Genomic DNA, 24,419 nt, shown 5'->3' on the forward strand with positions numbered 1-24,419 from the left:
TCCTAAGCTGATATTGATCGTTGCCCAGCTTTCCTCACACATTAGGTGGCAGTAAGCTTTTAACCACACTTCTTCACAAATTGGTGGCATTCGGTGGCATTAAAACGGTCTTCTTTACAAGAACATTGCAGGAAACTAGACAATTTTACGACGACATTGAGGTCCCACCCTAAACATTTCCTACAATATTCGGTGCAGCCTCCTTCCAAACCCAAATGAGACACCAAACACCTTGAGTTTCGGGTTGAGAAGCCGTGTATTGTGTCGTCTACGCAAGAGGTATATATGTATGTATATTATTATTATATATATTTATATATGTATAAATCAAGTGGCACTGATCGGCCGGGGCCCGTTTTCATGGGGTCCGTTTCCCCTGGGGAAAAATGTGCCGACACGAAGGAGGTCTAGTGCAAACAGGTACCGAAAAAGGGTTATCTCTTTTTATTTTCAATGCCTTGGAGGAGACGCCGGAGGAAAAGGGGTCCGGCACATTCATAGGTCTGGCTTCCGCTCTCCAAACATCGCCTTCATTTGGGAAAGTCCAAAGGAGGAGAAGAAAGGGGGAAACCCAAGAAACGGGCCTCCCGCCGCCACTCCATCCGCAGCACAGTTTCCTCCTTTGGACACGGTTTTCCTCCGGGATCCTTCCATGCCGGGAAGAAGTCCGGACCCCCGTCCGTCCGGAGAGAGACAAATAAATAGGTCGGAACTGCGGGTGACGAGGTAATACTGATTTACGACCCCTTTTTGTAAGAAGGAAAACGAGATTGGTTTTGATCCTGAGACGCAGCGAACGAAGGAAGGAAGGAAGGAAGGAAGGAAGGAAGGAAGGAAGGGAAGGACAAACTGGGCCAGAAAATGGGACCCAAGTGGTGGACCACATGGGAAACCAAAATGGTGAACTGAAATGTTTGAACAGTACGGACCCAAAAGGCAGACCAAAATGGTTGATCAATATGGCGGACCCAAATGACAGCCCAAATGGAGGGCCCAAATAGTGGACCAAATGGAAAAACAAAATGGCAGATTGAAATGGTTAATCAATACGGAAAAAAATGGCAGAGCAAAATGGCGGACTGAAATGGTTGATCAGTATGGACCAAAACGGCGGACCAAATGGACTAAAATGGCCGACTAAAATGGTTGATTGATATGGACCAAAATGGTGGACTGAAATAGCTGATCAGTATGGATCAAAATGGTGGACCAAATGGACCAAAATGGCGGACTGAAATGGTTGATCAGTATGGATCAAAATGGTGGACCAAATGGACTAAAATGGCCGACTAAAATGGTTGATTGATACGGACCAAAATGACGGACTGAAATGGCTGATCAGTATGGACCAAAACGGCGGACCAAATGGACTAAAATGGCCGACTAAAATGGTTGATTGATACGGACCAAAATGACGGACTGAAATAGCTGATCAGTATGGATCAAAATGGTGGACCAAATGGACTAAAATGGCCGACTAAAATGGTTGAATGATACGGACCAAAATGGTGGATTGAAATAGCTGATCAAAATGGTGGACCAAATGGACTAAAATGGCTGACTGAAATGGTTGATTGATACGGACCAAAATGACGGACTGAAATGGTTGATCGGTATGGATCAAAATGGTGGACCAAATGAAAAACCAAAATGGAGGACCGCAATGGTCAAACAAAAATGACGGGCTGAAACGGTTGGATGAGTATGGACCAAAGTGATGGATCAAAATGGAGGACCGAAACAGTGGACCAAAACGGTACTGAAACGGTGGCCCCCAACAGTGGACTACAACGGTAGCCCAAAACACTGGTGGCCAAAGAGTGGCCCAAAATGGTGGCCCAAGATGTCGGACGGTCAAGGATGCGTCTTATAGCGGAGGGAGAGGAGGGCCTTGTGAAGGAGGAAGCGGCCCCGCCGTGGTCTTCCTCTCGGCCCCATTTTGTCGGGGTCCGGCCGAGCCCCCCTTCCGTCCACTGCCCCCGTCGTCCACATGACCCCCCATTGTTGACGCCTTCGTCTCGCGCCGAACCCAGTGGTGCGGTGCCCCGTCCGTCCCCCCCGCCCCCCGATGTTAACCCTCGTCTTCCCGCAGTTCCGTGGGGAGGAACTTGTACTGCTGCTGCCGGATCTGGGCCAGCTTCTTCCGCGCCTCTTCCAGCTCCCGCTCCTTCTTCAGCATCTCTTCCTGTGCGGCGATGATCTGGGGAAGACAACACCATTAAGGCACACACAGGGAGCGACATACGGACGGGACAACGAGCGAGGGGAAGCGGTGAAACGGGGAGACCTAGTGCAGGCATCCCCAAGTTACAAACAATAGGGAAGTGGTCCCTATTGATCTACTGACATTTGCATGTCTTTGAAGTGCTAGGTTGGCAGAAGCTGGGACTAACCGCTGGAACTCACCCCTCTCCCTGGATTCGAACTGTCGACTTTTCAGTCAGCAAGTTCGGCAGGTCAGCGGTTTAACCCACTCTGCCACAGGGAGCTCTCATATATATATGTGTGTGTGTGTGTGATATGAAAGGATGATAGATAGATAAGCAGATGGATGGAATCATTAATTGATGACACATTGACAAATAGGCAGATAGATGGATAGTTGGGTGGACAGATAGGTGGGTAGATGGATAGGTGGATGGATTGAATCATGAATGGATGAAAGATAGATAGACGGATGGATGGATGGATATTTGGATGGAGAGATGGATATTAGGATTGATAGGTGGATGGACTGAATCATGAATGGATGATAGACAGACAGACAGATGGATGGATGGGTGGATATTTGGATTGATAGGAGGATGGATTGATTCATGAATAGATGAAAGATAGATAGATAGATAGATAGATAGAGAGATAGATAGATAGATGGGCCAATGAATGGAAGGAACCGGTGTCTAGCTGCTGTGTCGGACTGGATGAGAGCTAACAAATTGAAATTGAATCCAGACAAGACAGAGGTCCTACTGGTCAGTCGGAAGGCCGAACAGGGTATAGGGTTACAGCCTGTGTTGGATGGGGTTCCACTCCCCCTGAAGACGCAGGTTCGCAGCTTGGGAGTGATCCTGGACTCACCGCTGAGCCTGGAACCCCAGGTCTCGGCGGTGGCCGGGACAGCTTTTGCGCAATTAAAACTTGTGCACCAGTTGCGCCCGTACCTTGGGAAGTCTGATCTGGCCACAGTGGTCCACGCTCTTGTCACATCCCGAATAGACTACTGCAACGCGCTCTACGTGGGGTTGCCCTTGAAGACGGTTCGGAAACTTCAACTAGTCCAGCGTGCGGCAGCCAGATTGCTCACCGGAGCGACATACAGGGAGCACACCCCCCCCCCCCCTGTTGTGCCAGCTCCACTGGCTGCCGGTGCAGTTCCGAGCACAATTCAAGGTGCTGGTTTTGACCTATAAAGCCCTGTACGGTTCCGGTCCAGTGTATCTGTCCGAACGTATCTCCCTTTACGTCCCACCCCGGAGTTTGAGATCAGCTGGGGAGGCCCTGCTCTCGACCCCACCACTCTCACAAGTGAGGCTGGTGGGGACGAGGAGCAGGGCTTTCTCAGTGGTGGCCCCTCACCTGTGGAACTCACTCCCGGGGGAAATCAGGACATCATCATCCCTCCTCTCCTTCAGGAGGAGGGTGAAGACGTGGCTTTGGGACCAGGCCTTCGGGCAATCTGGCAATTAAATCAGATGAATACGACCAGCAGGATGGAAGAAGTGGAATTGAGAATGAGATCTATGAGTTAGTGAACGCTGACCATGTGGGGGGGATGAATTGGGTTTGTATGGGGTTTTTTATTGATTTTATTGATTTTATTGGTATTATGTATGAATTGTTAACTATGAATTTGTAATAATTTTGTATTGATTGTTTTGTGACGCGGGCATCAAATGGTGCCTCACTTTTGTAAGCCGCCCTGAGTCCCCCCCGGGGTGAGAAGGGCGGGGTATAAGAACCTGTAATAAAATAAATAAAATAAATAATCTATATGTAAGTTGGAACAGGGGCATTTTATCAGTGTAACTCCACATATATATATATTAGGCTTGGTTGATTGTGTTCGTTAGTTTCTAAACTCGTTATGAATTCGTATTTAAATTAGCTTTCAATCCAATCTCGAGCCATGCAGGAATAGTGTGAGGAGTAAATAGGAATCGAAACAATTTTTCCAATTTTCGTAATTATTTTCATATGTATTATTATATTATATTATTATATTATATTATAATTGTATATTATTATATTATATTATATGTTATAATTGTATGTTATTATATTATATTAATATAATTGTATATTAAAGCACCCCTGACAGATGGCCATCCATTCTTAATAATAATAATATAATACAATATTAAAACTATTATTATTATATATTATATTATTATTGTATATTATATCATTATAATTGTATATTATATTATTATATTATATTATATGTTATAATTGTATGTTGTTATATTAATATAATTGTATATTAAAGCACCCCTGACAGATGGCCATCCATTCTTAATATAATACAATATTAAAACTATTATTATATTATTATATTATATTATATGTTATAATTGTATGTTATTATATTATATTAATATAATTGTATGTTAAAGCACCCCTGACAGATGGCCATCTATTCTTAATAATAATAATAATAATATAATATAATATAGACTAATAATCATAGGAAGACGTTTAGCTGGGTTAAGACAAGCCGTTCTAAAGCGTTTTAAAGACTGGATTCCTGTAAGTGCGGACTCCGTTCTGACTCCGGATTGTTTTTGGATGGACATCTCATTCTGACTTAATCTTCTGCTTTTGGGCGTGCTCTGGGCTTGGGACAGTTTTCTGATAATATAATATAATATAATATAATATAATATAATATAATATAATCAGTTGTTGTGAGTTGTATCACACCAACCGTCAACCCCAGAGAGAGAGGGAAGCTTCAGAAGTTCCCCCCGTCCCGTTTGGAGGATTTTTTCGCGTATTGCGCAATCGTGTCTGCCATTAACGAATCGATTCGTATATTTACGAAATTTCGTAAATATCGAAATTTTGAAATTTGAAATTTTGGAAATCCTCTCAGATTAGAAACGCGGGCGCCCCCAAGATACAAAACGAGTTTAGAACCAAATTTTTTCTTGATCAACCAAGCCTAATAGATAGATAGGCAGGCAGGCAGATGGATTGATTAATGAATGGATGATAGATAGATATTTGGATTGATAGGTGGATGGATTGATTCACGAACAGATGGTAGATAGATAGACAGATAGGTGGATGAATTGATTCACGAACAGATTTTTTTTTTTGTCGTGTCAGGAGCAACCACTCCTGTTGTGAGAGAATTGGCCGTCTGCAAGGAGAATTGGCCCAAGGGACGCCTGGATGATTTTTGATGTTTTATCATCCTTGTGGGAGGCTTCTCTCATGTCCCCGCATGAGGAGCTGGAGCTAATAGAGGGAGCTCATCCGCCTCTCCCCGGATTCGAACCTGCGACCTGTCGGTTTTCAGTCCTGCTGGCACAGTGCTTTAACCCACTGCAGATAGATAGATAGATAGATAGATAGATAGATAGATAGATAGACAGACTGATAGGTGGATGGATTGATTCATGGATGATAGATAGATAGATAGATAGATAGATAGGAAGGCAGATGGATGGACGGATAGATAGGTGGATGGATTGATTAATGAATGGATGACAGGTAGATAGATAGATAGATAGATAGATAGATATTTGGATTGATAGGTGGATGGATTGATTAATGAATGGATGACAGATAGATAGATAGATAGATAGATAATTTGGATTGATAGGTGGATAGGTTGAATGGTTGAATCAATAGATAGATGGATGGATGGATGGATGGATGGATGGATGGATGGATAGATAGATAGATAGATAGATAGATAGATAGATAGATATTTGGATTGATAGGTGGATGGATTGATTCATGAATGGATGACAGATAGATAGATAGATAGATAGATAGATAGATAGATATTTGGATTGATAGGTGGATGGATTGATTCATGAATGGATGACAGATAGATAGATAGATAGATAGATAGATATTTGGATTGATAGGTGGATGGATTGATTCATGAATGGTTGAATCAATAGATAGATGGATGGATGGATGGATGGATGGATAGATAGATAGATAGATAGATAGATAGATAGGTGGATGGATGGATTCATGGATGATAGATAGATAGATAGATAGATAGATAGATATTTGGATTGATAGGTGGATGGATTGATTCATGAATGGATGACAGATAGATAGATAGATAGATAGATAGATAGATAGATAGATAGATATTTGGATTGATAGGTGGATGGATTGATAGGTGGATGGATTGATTCATGAATGGTTGAATCAATAGATAGATAGATGGATGGATGGATGGATGGATGGATGGATGGATGGATGGATAGATAGATAGATAGATAGATAGATAGATGGACTGATAGGTGGATGGATGGATTCATGGATGATTGATAGATAGATAGATAGATAGATAGATAGACAGACAGACAGATGGATGGATGGATAGATAAGTGGATGGATTGATTGATTAATGAATGGATGATAGATAGATAGATATTTGGATTGATAGGTGGATGGATTGATTCACGAACAGATGATAGATAGATAGATAGATAGATAGATAGATAGGGCAATGGATGGATGGATAGATAGGTGGATGGATTGATTCATGAATGGATGAAAGATAGATAGATGGATGGATATTTGGATGGATAGATAGGTGGATAGATGGATAGATAGATAGATGGATGGATATTTGGATGGATAGATGGGTGGATAGATGGATAGATAGATGGATGGATATTTGGATGGATAGATGGGTGGATAGATAGATAGGTGGATGGACTGAATCATGAATGGAAGACAGACAGATAGACAGATGGATGGATATTTGGATTTATAGGTGGATGTATTGATTCATGAACAGATGATAGATAGATAGATAGATAGATAGATAGATAGATAGATAGATAGGCCGATGGATGGATGGAGAGATAGGCGAATGGATTGATAGGTGGATGGATTGATTCATGAATAGATAGATAGATGGATGGATATTTAGATGGATAGACAGGTGGGTGAAATGAATCATGAATGGATGATAAGATAGAAAGATAAGCAGATGGATGGATAGTTAGATAGAAAGATACATGTTTGTAACTCAAGGTCAGACTGTATTTTCCCCCTTTCACTTGCAAATACAAGACGGAGCCTTCGATGGGGATCAAACCACGAGAGCAGCTGTGTTCGGGAGCGTGGCACGTGGCACTCAATCAGATCCAAAAGCAGGGGTGCCTGGCCGCTCACCTGTGCGATGCCCCCCACAAACTTGGTCTTGACCACCACGTCGTCGTCGTCCGCCTTCCCGAAGGCCGCCTTCTGCGCCGCCCGCACCAGGTTGTCCGAGGCGCGCTTCACCGCGTTCCCCGCCGCCTGCAAAGGAGGCAGATGCGCAGCCGCTCGTCAGCGCATTACGCTCCCGCTCTAGACACTCCCGGCCAACCTCCTCCACGCTTAATGTTGGCGCGCCTCACCTGCAGCCTGCGCATGGCCTCCGAGTCCTGATCCGCTTTCACTTTGCAGGCCACCAGCAGCTGCGCCGTGGAAGCTGCCACTTGCTTGGCGGAGGAGATCAGCTTCTCCTCGCTGGCGTGGCCCTGCACCGAGGCGTTGGCTGCTTCACACAAGCTGCTGGTGGCCGCCGCCACCATCCGGGCCTGGAAACAGGAAACCAAAAGCTGCTCACAACCTATTTTACAACTGAGCCGGCACGTGAACCGAGTCATCCTCCTCCTCCTCCTCCACCACCACAATTTAACAAAACCATGTGACTATAGATACAAAAATTGACTCATTCGGCATCCATGTTGCTCTCTCTTTATCACCTGCAACAATGAGGGAGGCCACAGCATGAGCCGGCACATGAACCGGGTCATCCTCCTCCTCCTCCACTATTTAACAATGCCATGTGATACAAAATTAGCTAAAAAGGGACTCTTTCACTATCCATGTTGCTCTCGCCTTATCATTTGCGACCATGTTGTGGCATGAGGTTGAGCATGAGCCAGCACATGAACCGGGTCATCCTCCTCCTCCACCACTACGATTTAAGAAAACCATGTGACTAAAGGTACAAAAATTGACTCATTCGGCATCCATGTTGCTCTCTCTTTATCACCTGCAACAATGAGGGAGGCCACAGCATGAGGCTGAACATGAGCCGGCACATGAACCTTGTCGTCATCCTCCTCCTCCTCCACTATTTAACAATGCCATGTGATCCAAAATTAGCTAAAAAGGGACTCTTTCATTATCCATGTTGCTCTCGCCTTATCCTTCGCAACAATGCGAGGCCACAGCATGAAGCAGAGCATGAGCCGGCACATGAACTGGTTCATCCTCCTCCTCCTCCTCCTCCACCGCCACGATTTAACAAAACCATGTGACTATAGATACAAAAATCGACTCATTCGGCATCCATGTTGCTCTCTCTTTATCATCTGCAACAATGAGGGAGGCCACAGCATGAGGCTGAACATGAGCCGGCACATGAACCGGGTCATCCTCCTGCTCCTCCACTATTTAACAATGCCATGTGATACAAAATGAGCTAAAAAGTGACTCTTTCATTATCCATGTTGCTCTCGCCTTATCATTTTCAACAATGCGGGAGGTCACAGCATGAGGCTGAGCATGAGCCGGCACATGAACCGGGTCATCCTCCTCCTCCTCCTCCACCACCACAATTTAACAAAACCATGTGACTATAGATAGAAAAATTGACCCATTCGGCATCCATATTGTCTCTCTTTATCATCTGCAACAATACGGGAGGCCACAGCATGAGGCTGAGCATGAGCCAGCACATGAACCGGGTCATCCTCCTCCTCCACTATTTAACAATGCCATGTGATACAAAATGAGCTAAAAAGTGACTCTTTCACTATCCATGTTGCTCTCGCCTTATCATTTTCAACAATGCGGGAGGTCACAGCATGAGGTTGAGCATGAGCCGGCGCATGAACCAAGTCATCCTCCTCCTCCACCAAACTAACGTCGCTATGAAGCCAGGCTTTGATGCTTTCATGTCTGAAAAGCAACGTTTTCAATCCTGTGCATCACTTCATATTGAATGGCTCCCTGATGTTGCAAATATAGTGTTGTGTAAGTGTAAACAGAACACAACAAATACAACAAACGCGAGAAGTGCGAGGTACTCACGGCAGAAATAAGTCCCTGAGACCACTGGCCGTCGTCGGCTGCATTTGCAGGGATGGCCCCAACCTGCAAAAGAAGAGATTTGGACCATATGTACTCGAATCTAATGCAATATAGTAATGCACAATCGATTGAGAAGAATTGCACTATGTCACAAAAATTGGGAAATGTTCTGTGTGATGTCCTGTCACATGGTGTACTCCTGACTTTGGAAGGTGTTGCTCTACTCCAGAAACGTTGTTTTTGTGCCACGAACTATGTTGAATGAGTTGAGACTCAATGTATTGTCGACGGCTTTCATGGCTGGCTTCCATGGTCACAACCTCGGAGGATGCCTGCCACAGATGTGGGTGAAATGTCAGGAGAGAATGCTACTGGAGCGTGGCCAGGCAGCCCAGAAAACTCACAACCCAGCGAGATATTCATTGGAAAACTGTGTATTGTCAAAGGCTTTCATGGCCGGAATCACTGAGTTGATGTGAGGATGCCTGCCACAGATGTGGGTGAAATGTCAGGAGAGAATGCTACTGGAGCGTGGCCAGGCAGCCCAGAAAACTCACAACCCAGCGAGATATTCATTGGAAAACTGTGTGTTGTCAAAGGCTTTCATGGCCGGAATCACTGAGTTGATGTGAGGATGCCTGCCACAGATGTGGGTGAAATGTCAGGAGAGAATGCTACTGGAGCGTTGCCAGGCAGCCCAGAAAACTCGCCACAACCCAGTGAGATATTCATTGGAAAACTGTGTGTTGTCAAAGGCTTTGATGGCCGGAATCACTGAGTTGATGTGAGGATGCCTGCCACAGATGTGGGTGAAATGTCAGGAGAGAATGCTACTGGAGCGTGGCCAGGCAGCCCAGAAAACTCGCCACAACCCAGCGAGATATTTATTGGAAAACTGTGTGTTGTCAAAGGCTTTCATGGCCGGAATCACTGAGTTGATGTGAGGATGCCTGCCACAGATGTGGGTGAAATGTCAGGAGAGAATGCTACTGGAGCGTGGCCAGGCAGCCCAGAAAACTCGCCACAACCCAGTGAGATATTTATTGGAAAACTGTGTGTTGTCGAAGGCTTTCATGGCTGGAATCACTGAGTTGATGTGAGGATGCTTGCCACAGATGTGGGTGAAATGTCAGGAGAGAATGCTACTGGAGCGTGGCCAGGCAGCCCAGAAAACTCGCCACAACCCAGTGAGATATTTATTGGAAAACTGTGTGTTGTCAAAGGCTTTGATGGCCGGAATCACTGAGTTGATGTGAGGATGCCTGCCACAGACGTGGGTGAAATGTCAGGAGAGAATGCTACTGGAGCGTGGCCAGGCAGCCCAGAAAACTCGCCACAACCCAGTGAGATATTTATTGGAAAACTGTGTGTTGTCAAAGGCTTTCATGGCCGGAATCACTGAGTTGATGTGAGGATGCCTGCCACAGATGTGGGTGAAATGTCAGGAGATAATGCTACTGGAGCGTGGCCAGGCAGCCCAGAAAACTCGCCACAACCCAGCGAGATATTCATTGGAAAACTGCGTGTTGTCAAAGGCTTTTTCCAAACTTCATAGTTTCCCCAGAGCTGTTATACAGACTCCTAGGTTAGACTGAATGCTTTGTTGGGAGGTGTTAGCTGGCCCTGATTGTTTCTTGTCTGGAATTTCTCTGTTTTCTGGGTGTTGCCTTCCTTCTCTCCTTTGGTCACTCACCTTGCCTTGGGCCACCAGCTCCCTCTGGGCGGCCGAAGCGGACTTGACCAGTGCGCTGGTGGCCGCAGCGATGGACTTGGCTGCCTCCAGGATCTGCTCCTCAAAGTCCAGCGTCTCGTCCGCCTGCTGCAAAAGGACAACCGTCAAAGGAAACCACAACACAACCACAACAACAACAACCATAAAGGGGAACTTTCCTGATCCATAGGACCCTACAGTCAGAAGGGACCCCCAAAGGCCATCCAGTCCAACCCCCTCCTGCCTTCATGAAGGAAAAGCACAATTAAAGCCCCCCCGACAGATGGCCATCCAGCCTCAGATTTTTGTTAATAATAATAATAATAAATTAACAATAATAGAGTCTCTTTTTAGAGGGATAAAAAGGACAGAATTAATAATCTTACTACTACTACTACTACTAATATCCTAGAGTTGGAAGGGACCCCCAAGGGCCATCCAACCCAACCACAATAATAATAATAATAATAATAATAATAATAATAATAATAATAATAATAATGATAATTTAATAATAATAGAGTCTCTTTTTAGAGGGATAAATGAGGACAGAATTAATAATCTTAATAATAATAATAGAATCCTAGAGTAGGAAGGGGCGTCCAAGGGCCATCCAACCCAACCACAATAATAATAATAATAATAATAATAATAATAATTAATAATAATAGAGTCTCTTTTTAGAGGGAGAAAAAGGACAGAATTAATAATCTTAATAATAATAATAATAATAATAATAATAATAGAATCCCAGAGTCGGAAGGGGCCCCAAGGGCCATCCAATCCAACCACAATAATAAAAAAAAATAACAATAATAATAATAAATTAATAATAATAGAGTCTCTTTTTAGAGGGATAAATGAGGACAGAATAAATAATCTTAATAATAATAATAATAGAATCCTAGAGTAGGAAGGGACCCCCAAGGACCATCTAATCCAACCACAATAATAATAATACTAATAATAATTTAATAATAATAATAGAGTCTCTTTTTAGAGGGATAAATGAGGACAGAATTAATAATCTTAATAATAATAATAATGATAGAATCCTAGAGTTTGAAGGGACCCCCAAGGGCCATCCAACCCAACCACAATAATAATAATAATAATAATAATAATAAATTAATAATCATAGAGTCCCTTTTTAGAGGGATAAATGAGGACAGAATTAATAATCTTAATAATAATAATAATAATAATAATAATAATAATAATAGAATCCCAGAGTCGGAAGGGGCCCCAAGGGCCATCCAATCCAACCACAATAATAAAAATAATAATAACAATAATAATCATAAATTAATAATAATAGAGTCTCTTTTTAGAGAGATAAAAAGGACAGAATTAATAATCTTAATAATAATAATAATAATAATAATAGAATCCTAGAGTTAGAAGAGACCCCCAAGGGCCATCCAACCCAAACACAATAATAAAAATAATAATAATAACAATAATAATCATAAATTAATAATAATAGTCTCTTTTTAGAGAGATAAAACGGACAGAATTAATAATCTTAATAATAATAATAATAATAATAATAATAATAATAGAATCCTAGAGTTAGAAGAGACCCCCAAGGGCCATCCAACCCAAACACAATAATAATAATAATAATAATAATAATAATAATAAATTATTAATACTAGAGTCTCTTTTTAGAGGGATAAATGAGGACAGAATTAATAATCTTAATAATAATAATAATAATAATAATAATAATAATAGAATCCTAGTTAGAAGGGACCCCCAAGGGCCATCCAACCCAACCACAATGATAATAATAATAATAATAATAATAATAATAATAATAAATAATAATAGAGTCTCTTTTTAGAGGGATAAATGAGGACAGAATTAATAATCTTAACAATAATAATAATAATAATAATAATAGAATCCTAGTTAGAAGGGACCCCCAAGGGCCATCCAACCCAACCACAATGATAATAATAATAATAATAATAATAATAATAATTAATAGAGTCTCTTTTTAGAGGGATAAATGAGGACAGAATAAATAATCTTAATAATAATAATAGAATCCTAGAGTAGGAAGGGGCGTCCAAGGGCCATCCAACCCAACCATAATAATAATAATAATAATAAATTAATAATAATAGAGTCTCTTTAATAATAATACGAATAATAATAGAATCCTAGAGTTAGAAGGGACCCCCAAGGGCCATCCAATCCAATCACAATAATAATAATAATAATAATAATAATAATAATAATAATAATAATTTAATAATAATAGAGTCTCTTTTTAGAGGGATAAAAAGGACAGAATTAATAATCTTACTACTACTACTATTACTACTATTACTAATAATAATAACAATAGAATCCTAGAGTTGGAAGGGGCCTCCAAGGGCCATCCAACCCAACCACAATAATAATAATAATAATAATAATAATAATAATAATAATAATAGAATCCTAGAAGCATTCCCCGGAGAGAGAGCGGGGCTCTATAGGAATGCTTGATATATAGTTGGACTCAATTACAACCTAATATATCAAACATATCACACAGAGCCCTGCAAGAGATGCACATTTAAAAAAAACCACAACTAAATAATAATAATAATAATAATAATAATAATAATAATAATAGGCTTAAAAAGATACATTATGCAATGATGGACAGATCCAAACTCTTCTATTAATAATATATTGAATGCTATATATATGACTACTATTAATATTGTAATGTAATACAACATATAATAATATTGCAGCATAATACAATATAATACTAACAATAATCCAATAGAATAATATATAAAATAATATTGTGATGTGATAATACTAATATGTTAACTATAATACTATTACTAATATTTTGATATAATAATATACAATATAGTCATATATATAATTATACTACAACATAATACAATATAATATTAACAATATTCCAATAGAATAATATATAAAATAATAATGTAATATGATAATACTAATATATTAACTATAATACTGTTACTAATATTTTAATATAATAATATACAATATAATCATATATATAATAATATTGCAACATAATACAATATAATACTAACAATAATCCAATAGAATAATCGATAAAATAATATTGTCATATAATAATACTATTTTAACTATAATACTATTACTAATAATAATATACAATATAATCATATATAATAATAATAATAATAATAATAATGCAACATAATACAATATAATACTAACAATAATCCAATAGAATAATCTATAAAATAATATTGTCATATAATAATACTACTATTTTAAATACTATTACTAATATTTTAATATAATAATAAACATAATCATATATATAATATTGCAATGTAATATAATAAAATACTAACAATAGAATACTAATAGAATAATATATAAAATAATATTGTAATATGATAATACTAATATATTAACTATAATACTATTACTAATATTTTAATATAATAATATACAATATAATCATATATAATAATAATAATATTGCAACATAATACAAGATAATATTAACAATATTCCGACGAATAATATATAAAATAATACTGTAATATGATAATACTAATATATTAACTATAATATTATTACTAATATTTTAATATAATAATATACAATATAATCATATATATAATATTGCAATGTAATATAACATAATACTAACAATAATCCAATAGAATAATATATAAAATAATATTGTAATATGATAATACTATTTTAAAAATAATACTATTACTAATATTTCAATATAATAATACACAATATAATCATATATAATACTAATATTGCAGCGTAATACAATATAATACTAACAATAATCCAAAAGAATAATCTATAAAATAATATTGTAATATGATAATACTAATATATTAACTATAATACTAATATATTAACTATAATACTATTACTAATATTTTAATATAATAATATACAATATAATCATATATAATAATAACATTGCAACATAATACAAGATAATATTAACAATTTATTTATTTGTCGTGTCAGGGCAACCAAATATTAACAATAATCCAATAGAATAATATATAAAGTAATATTGTAATATGATACTACTATTTTAAGTATAATACTATTACTAATATTTTAAAATAATATACAATATAATCATATATTATAATATTGCAATGTAATACAAGACAATACTAACAATAATCCAATAGAATAATATATAAAATAATATTGTAATATGATAATACTATTTTAAATATAATACTATTACTAATATTTTAATATAATAATATACAACATAATCATATATAATAATATTGCAACGTAATGCAAGATCATACAATAGAATAATATATAAAATATTGTACTTTGCCGATACTAATATATTAAATAAAATACTACTACTAATATTGTAATATAATAATACACAACAATATATAATATTGCAGTGTAATACAATATAATACTAACTATAGTACAATATAATAATATATAAAAATATTGTAATATGATAATACTGATATATTAAATATAATACTACTACTAATATTGTAATATAATAATACAAAACATATAATATTGCAATGTAATACAATATTACAATACAATACAATACAATACAATACAATACTAACTTTAATACAATATAATACTAACTACAGTACAATATAATAATCTATAAAATAATCTTGTAATATGATAATACTAATAAATTAAATATAATATTACTACGAATATTGTAATATAATAATACACAACAATATATAATATTGCAATGTAATACAATGTAATGCTAACTTTAATACAATATAATACTAACTATAGTACAATATAATAATATATAAAATAATCTTGTAATATGATAATACTAATGTATTAAATATCATATTACTACTAATATTGTAATATAATAATACAAAACATATAATATTGCAATGTAATACAATATTACAATACAATACAATACAATACTAACTTTAATACAATATAATACTAATGATAGTACAATATAATAATCTATAAAATAATATTGTAATATGATAATACTAATATATTAAATATAATATTACTACTAATATTGTAATATAATAATACACAACAATATATAATATTGCAGTGTAATACAATATAATACTAACTATAATACAATATAATACTAACTATAATACAATATAATACTAACTGTAGTACAATATAATAATATAGAAAATAATATTGTAATTTGATAATACTAATACTAATATATTAAATATAATACTACATATATCTATAAATATATTGTTTTAATATTTGAATATTTTAAGTTGTATTGTAGTGCTTTTAATTGTGAGCTGCTCCGAGTCTCCATACAGGGAGGAAAAAGTGGGATATAAATCAACACAACAACAACAACACCAGCAACACCGCCCTCCAATGCTTTTCAATGGAAAAAGAAAAGAGAATAAAAATGGACCACCACCTCCCCCTAATGTCTGGAAGGAGAATTGCAGGCAATACTTTGCTTCCATATTGCACTTTTTCCTCTTCTATAGCAAAGTGAGGCAGCTTCCTCAGAAAAGGCAAAAGCTGCACATCGCAAGTGTTGAACCTGACTCAACACATAGAAGATGGCTTTGAAAGGCACCAGATCACAGGAGCTGTCTTCATAGACCTGTCAGCAGCCTATGAGACTGTGAACCACCACCGCCTCCTCCTGAGAAAAATGTATAGTATCACAAAGGACGACCACCTCTCCCGCCTCATAGGAAACCTGCTACAAAACAGGAGCTTCTTTGTTGAGTTCCAGGGCCAGAGAAGCAGATGGCGGAAACAGAAGAACGGCCTGCCTCAGGGGAGCGTGCTTGCCCCATCCATGTTCAACATCGACACAAATGACCAGCCACTGCCAGAAGGGACAGAGAGTTTCATCTATGCTGATGATCGTGCCATCACCGCTCAAGCAGGGAGCTTTGGGATGGTTGAACGGAAGCTCTCCAAAGCTCTAGGTGCTCTTACTGCCTATTACAGGGAAAACCAGCTGATCCCTAATCCATCTAAAACACAGACATGTGCATTTCATCTCAAGAACAGTCAAACATCCCTAGCTCTGAGGATTATGACCTGGGAAGGAATCCCACTGGAGCATTGCAGCGCACCCAAATACCTGGGAGGAGTCACTCTGGACCGTGCTCTGACCTACAAGAAGCATTGCCCAAACATCAAGCAAAAAGTGGGTGCTAGAAACAATATCATACGAAAGCTGACTGGCACAACTTAGGGATCACAACCAGACACAGTGAAGACATCTGCCCTTGCGCTAGGCTACTCTGCTGCTGAGTACGCATGCCCAGTGTGGAACACATCTCACCACACTAAAACAGTGGATGTGGCTCTAAATGAGACATGCCGCATTATCACGGGGTGTCTGCGCCCGACACCACTGGAGAAATTACACTGCTTAGCCGGTATTGCATCACCTGACATCCGCCGGGAAGTAGCAGCCAATAGTGAAAGGACCAAGGCAGAGACATCTCCAGCTCATCCCCTGTTTGGGTATCAGCCAGCACGTCAACGACTTAAATCAAGACATAGTTTTCTTAGATCTACAGAGACACTCGCTGGAACACCCCAGCAAGCGAGCGTCCAAAAGTGGCAGGCTCAAACCCAGCACCTCAACCAATGGCTGATACCAAATGAGGGACTCCCCCCGGGCACACAGAAGACGGGGCGACTTGGAAGGCGCTGAACAGACTGCGCTCGGGCACCACGAGATGCAGAGCCAACCTCAAGAAACGGGGCCACAAAGTGGAGTCCACGACATGCGAGTGTGGAGAAGAGCCAACCACTGACCACCTGCTGCAATGCACCCTGAGCACTGACACATGCACAAGGGAGGACCTCCTTGCGGCAACACCAGAAGCACTCCACTTGGCCAGATACTGGTCAAAGGACATTTAATCAACTACCAAGCTTGCAAATTCTGTGTTTTGTCTGTTTGTTTGTTTATTTTTGTTAAAAATGTAATACAAATGTCTGGTTGCTGATGACACGATAAATAAATAACAAAAATGTCTGTTAGTATTTTGGTGTAAAGAAGAGAGGTTTAGGACAGGGTCTATAGAGAAGCGTACGATATCAATCTCGCCACTGGCACCAATTATAGAGAAATGCGAGGCTATATCTTATTATTAATCACGCCACTTGGCACCAATATAACGAAATGCGTAGTTATCTAACACTTCGTTACATACAGTTTCTTCACTTCGTTACATACAGAGCTAATCAAACAGATATAGCTGCTGGTTACAAAAAAAATCCCTCACTCTACTTCAGAGAAATAGCAATGAGTTTCTGACTAACCTATCCTAGGTAGTCCCCTGAGTTATCAGCTAACTCTCCCAGAGTTCTTACTGCTAACTAACTCAGTCTAGAGAGCTAATCCCTTGTGTAATCTCCCACACAAAATCAGGTAGCTGTCTGACCTTTCCTGTTAGCTAATCAGCCCTGCCTGACACAGACGCTCTCTCTCTGAAAACCAAATTTCGAAAACGCTTCTTCTCCCACCAGCTCCCAATTCTCCTCTCCTCGCTGAAATCTTTTCCCTCCTAAGACTTGGCTCCTCCACTCTGCTCTAGCCAATCCCAGGAGACCTCAAACTCCTCCCATCTTCTATCTATCCTCACTCAAGATGGCTGCTTCCCTGGCATACACTCTCAAAATGGAGGCTTGCCCTACTGTTATCCAGGCTTCCCTTTCGGCCTACTAGGGAAGATTCACCACAGGGTCCCTATAGGGTTTCCTATAGGGCCCCTTCTCAAAGCTCACCTTGGGCTTGGCTCTGGGTTTGAGTTGCTCCAGTTTCTTGGCAGCGGCTTCGATGGAGGCGGCCGCTCCCAACAACTCCGTCTCCGCAATGACCGTGGGGTCCTCGGGGTCGACCCACTCCGTCCCTGCGGAAGGAAGAACATAGGCGGGAATATGAGCATTGCATTTGGATTGATTAGCTACAATGCTGGCATGGCACTGGCATGTGTTGCTCCAGCTATGATACTGGCATTGCATTGGTGATATTTTGGCTATAATACTGGCATTTCAGCTACGATACTGGCATTGCATTGGTGATATTTTGGCTATAATATTGGCATTTCAGCGATGATACTGGCATTGCATTGGTGATATTTTGGCTATAATATTGGCATTTCAGCTATGATACTGGCATTGCATTGGCATTGTTTCAGCTACAATATTGGCATTGCATTGGTGATATTTTGGCTATAATACTGGCATTTCAGCTACGATACTGGCATTGCATTGGTGATATTTTGGCTATAATATTGGCATTTCAGCGATGATACTGGCATTGCATTGGTGATATTTTGGCTATAATATTGGCATTTCAGCTATGATACTGGCATTGCATTGGCATTGTTTCAGCTACAATATTGGCATTGCATTGGTGATATTTTGGCTATAATATTGGCATTTCAGCTACGATACTGGCATTGCATTGGTGATATTTTGGCTATAATATTGGCATTTCAGCTATGATACTGGCATTGCATTGGTGATATTTTGGCTATAATATTGGCATTTCAGCGATGATACTGGCATTGCATTGGCATTATTTCAGCTACAATATTGGCATTGCATTGGTGATATTTTGGCTATAATACTGGCATTTCAGCTACGATACTGGCATTGCATTGGTGATATTTTGGCTATAATATTGGCATTTCAGCTATGATACTGGCATTGCATTGGTGATATTTTGGCTATAATATTGGCATTTCAGCTATGATACTGGCATTGCATTGGTGATATTTTGGCTATAATATTGGCATTTCAGCGATGATACTGGCATTGCATTGGCATTATTTCAGCTACAATATTGGCATTGCATTGGTGATATTTTGGCTATAATATTGGCATTTCAGCTACGATACTGGCATTGCATTGGTGATATTTTGGCTATAATATTGGCATTTCAGCTACGATACTGGCATTGCATCGGTGATATTTTGGCTATAATATTGGCATTTCAGCTATGATACTGGCATTGCATTGGCATTATTTCAGCTACAATATTGGCATTGCATTGGTGATATTTTGGCTATAATACTGGCATTTCAGCTACGATACTGGCATTGCATTGGTGATATTTTGGCTATAATATTGGCATTTCAGCTATGATACTGGCATTGCATTGGCATTATTTCAGCTACAATATTGGCATTGCATTGGTGATATTTTGGCTATAATACTGGCATTTCAGCTACGATACTGGCATTGCATTGGTGATATTTTGGCTATAATATTGGCATTTCAGCTATGATACTGGCATTGCATTGGCATTATTTCAGCTACAATATTGGCATTGCATTGGTGATATTTTGGCTATAATACTGGCATTTCAGCTACGATACTGGCATTGCATTGGTGATATTTTGGCTATAATATTGGCATTTCAGCTATGATACTGGCATTGCATTGGCATTATTTCAGCTACAATATTGGCATTGCATCGGTGTTATTTTGGCTATAATACTGGCATTTCAGCTACGATACTGGCATTGCACTGGTGATATTTTGGCTATAATATTGGCATTTCAGCGATGATACTGGCATTGCATTAGCATTATTTCAGCTACAATATTGGCATTGCATCGGTGTTATTTTGGCTATAATACTGGCATTTCAGCAATGATACTGGCATTGCATTGGCATTATTTCAGCTACAATATTGGCATTGCATTGGTGATATTTTGGCTATAATATTGGCATTTCAGCTACGATACTGGCATTGCATCGGTGATATTTTGGCTATAATACTGGCATTTCAGCTACGATACTGGCATTGCATTGGTGATATTTTGGCTATAATATTGGCATTTCAGCTATGATACTGGCATTCCATTGGTGATATTTTGGCTATAATATTGGCATTTCAGCTATGATACTGGCATTCCATTGGTGATATTTTGGCTATAATATTGGCATTTCAGCTATGATACTGGCATTCCATTGGTGATATTTTGGCTATAATATTGGCATTTCAGCTATGATACTGGCATTGCATTGGCATTCCTTCAGCTACAATATTGGCATTGCATTGGTGATATTTTGGCTATAATATTGGCATTTCAGCTACGATACTGGCATTGCATCGGTGATATTTTGGCTATAATATTGGCATTTCAGCTACGATACTGGCATTGCATTGGTGTTATTTTGGCTATAATACTGGCATTTCAGCTACGATACTGGCATTGCATTGGTGTTATTTTGGCTATAATACTGGCATTTCAGCTACGATACTGGCATTGCACTGGTGATATTTTGGCTATAATATTGGCATTTCAGCTATGATACTGGCATTGCATTAGCATTATTTCAGCTACAATATTGGCATTGCATCGGTGTTATTTTGGCTATAATACTGGCATTTCAGCTATGATACTGGCATTGCATTGGCATTATTTCAGCTACAATATTGGCATTGCATTGGTGATATTTTGGCTATAATATTGGCATTTCAGCTACGATACTGGCATTGCATTGGTGATATTTTGGCTATAATATTGGCATTTCAGCTATGATACTGGCATTGCATTGGCATTATTTCAGCTACAATATTGGCATTGCATTGGTGATATTTTGGCTATAATATTGGCATTTCAGCTACGATACTGGCATTGCATTGGTGTTATTTTGGCTATAATACTGGCATTTCAGCTATGATACTGGCATTGCATTGGTGTTATTTTGGCTATAATATTGGCATTTCAGCTACGATACTGACATTGCATTGGTGATATTTTGGCTATAATATTGGCATTTCAGCTATGATACTGGCATTGCATTGGCATTATTTCAGCTACAATATTGGCATTGCGACGGCTATCCTCCTCCTGTTTGGAGCTGCACTAACCTTTCATGGCTTCGGCTGCCTGGATGAGCTCAGTCACAGCGCTGGCCACTCGCTTCGACAAAGAAGCCAGAGGTTGCTTCAGCTCCGGAGTCGGCTTCTGGAGGATCTAGAGACACAAAGGCACAATTCAGGGTCTTGTGGTCATCTGCAATGCACTGCCCCTTTGGTCGTGGGGTCATCTGCATACTAGGCTTGGTTGATCAAGAAAAAATTTGGTTCTAAACTCGTTTTGTATCTCGGGGGCGCCCGTGTTTCTAATTTGAGGATTTCCGAAATTTCAAATTTCAAAATTTTGATATTTACGAAATTTCGTAAATATACGAATCGATTCGTTAATGGCGGACGCAATTGCGCAATACGCGGAAAAAACCCTCCCAACGGGACGGGGGGAACTTCTGAAGCTTCCCTCTCCCTCTGTGGTTGACTGTTGGTGTGAGAATATACAATTATACTAATATAATATACACTAATAATATAATATAATATAATATAATATAATATAATATAATATAATAATATAATATAATATAATAATATATAATAAGAATAGTTTTAATATTATAGTATATTATTATTATTAAGAATGGATGGCCATCTGTCAGGGGTGCTTTAATATACAATTAATATAATATAATAACATACAATTATAACATATAATAATAATAATATAATATACAATTATAATATAATAATATAATATAATATAATATATAATAATAATAGTTTTAATATTATATTATATTACTATTATTAAGAATGGATGGCCATCTGTCAGGGGTGCTTTAATGTACAATTATATTAATATAATATAATAACATACAATTATAACATATAATATAATATAATAAAATATAATAATATACAATTATAATATAATATAATAATACATATGAAAATAATTACGAAAATCGGAAAAATTGTTTCAATTCTTAATTACTCCTCGATGCACGGCTCGATATTGGATCGAAAGCTAATTTAAATACGAGTTTAGAAACTAACGAACACGATCAACCAAGCCTACTAGTAATATATAAGATTCCTCTCACTTCCTGTTATCTCATCCCCTTGTTCTTAACTAGGAGTCGGATGTAAGTTGGATGTTTGTTCGGGGACGGCATGCATTCTTTCTTTCTCTTGCTTGCAAACCCAAGACTGAACACTAGATGGCGATGGGGACAAAACCAAGAGAGCAGCAGCCACCGGAAGAATGGAACGCGGTAAACGAAGTCGTAGTCGTCTTCCCCGCGAAACACTCCCGCCACCCCCTTTGTCTCAGTGTAACCTGTGGTTTGCAATGATGCCGGGAAAGGCTGTGGGACGCGTAGTGCTTACCGCCAGGACGTGCTCCAGGAGGGCCAGGTACCCGAGGGTGCACTCTGTCCCGTAGCGCAGGGCCCGGGCACGGACTTCTTCGCTGACCTCCAGGTGGAAGGACGCTTGCTGCAGGAGAAAGGGACGGAACTCAGGTCCATGTCCCCGCGGTGTGCCCCCCCCCCCCCCCAATAAGGAATATCCGGTGTGCCCCCCACCCCCACTGGGAATATCTATACCCTCTCCTTCCCTGTGCTGACCTTGCAGGCGGTCAGCATGTCGGCCACCGCCTTGCGGCTGAGGTTGGCCGTGGCAATGACGTCCTCCTGGCGGCACGAGTTGCCAGCCGCCACCGCTTTGGCCGTGGCCATGGTGATGCCCTTGGTCATCCGGATGGACTCCTCCGGGGAAGACGACCCTTCCGGAACATCCTTCGACTGAAAGACCTGCGCACAACCAGGGCCGAAATGGACAACGGATGGACAACTCAGCCAGGATACACCTTGGCTATTATTATTATTATTACTACTACTATCATCATCACCATCACAATTATCATCAGAAGCAACGTTACTTATTTTATTTGTCGTGTCAGGACAATCAGTCAAATTATATTACATTTCTAACAGAACAAAGCAAACAAACTGACAAAACACGAAATTTGCAAACTTGGTAGTTGATTAAATGTCCTTTGACCAGTGCCTGTCCGTTTGGAGTGCCTCTGGTGTTACTATAAGAAGGTCCTCCCTTGTGCATCATGTGGCAGGGCTCAGGGTGCATTGCAGCAGGTGGTCAGTGGTTTGCTCTTCTCCACACTCGCATGTCGTGGATTCCACTTTGTGGCCCCATTTTTTGAGGTTGGCTCTGTATCTTGTAGTGCCAGAGCGCAGTCTGTTCAGCGCCTTCCAAGTCGCCCGGTCTTCTGTGTGCTCAGGGGGGAGTCTCTCATCTGGTATCAGCGATTGGTTGAGGTTCTGGGTTTGAGCCTGCCACTTTTGGACTCTCGCTTGCTGAGGTGTTCCAGCGAGTGTCTCTGTGGATCTTAGAAAACTATATCTAGATTTAAGTTGTTGACGTGCTGGCTGATACCCAAACAGGGGATGGGCTGGAGATGTCTCTGCCTTGGTCCTTTCACTATTGGCTGCTACTTCCTGGCGGATGTCAGGTGGTGCAATACCGGCTAAGCAGCGTAGTTTCTCCAGTGGTGTAGGGCGCAGGCACCCCGTG

At 39.3% G+C, this 24,419-nt stretch overlaps 1 protein-coding gene across 3 annotated transcripts in view; it reads right to left on the bottom strand.

The window, feature by feature from the left end:
* Positions 1-421: 421 nt before the first annotated feature.
* Positions 422-24,419, bottom strand: part of TLN2 (talin 2) — a 242,376-nt gene continuing 218,378 nt past the window's right edge. For all 3 annotated transcript variants that reach the window (XM_067471232.1, XM_067471233.1, XM_067471234.1), the window contains 9 exons: positions 23,453-23,638; positions 23,214-23,321; positions 21,882-21,987; positions 18,779-18,903; positions 10,979-11,104; positions 9,286-9,348; positions 7,599-7,781; positions 7,372-7,497; positions 422-2,200 (listed from right to left, as the gene is read on the bottom strand). In XM_067471232.1, coding sequence (XP_067327333.1) covers positions 2,072-2,200; positions 7,372-7,497; positions 7,599-7,781; positions 9,286-9,348; positions 10,979-11,104; positions 18,779-18,903; positions 21,882-21,987; positions 23,214-23,321; positions 23,453-23,638 — 1,152 coding nt within the window. In that variant the 3' untranslated portion in view covers positions 422-2,071. The remainder of the gene's footprint in view (positions 2,201-7,371; positions 7,498-7,598; positions 7,782-9,285; positions 9,349-10,978; positions 11,105-18,778; positions 18,904-21,881; positions 21,988-23,213; positions 23,322-23,452; positions 23,639-24,419) is intronic.

Source organism: Anolis sagrei, chromosome 9, assembly GCF_037176765.1.
Source record: "Anolis sagrei isolate rAnoSag1 chromosome 9, rAnoSag1.mat, whole genome shotgun sequence".
In the NCBI taxonomy this organism is placed as follows: Eukaryota; Metazoa; Chordata; class Lepidosauria; order Squamata; family Dactyloidae; genus Anolis; species Anolis sagrei.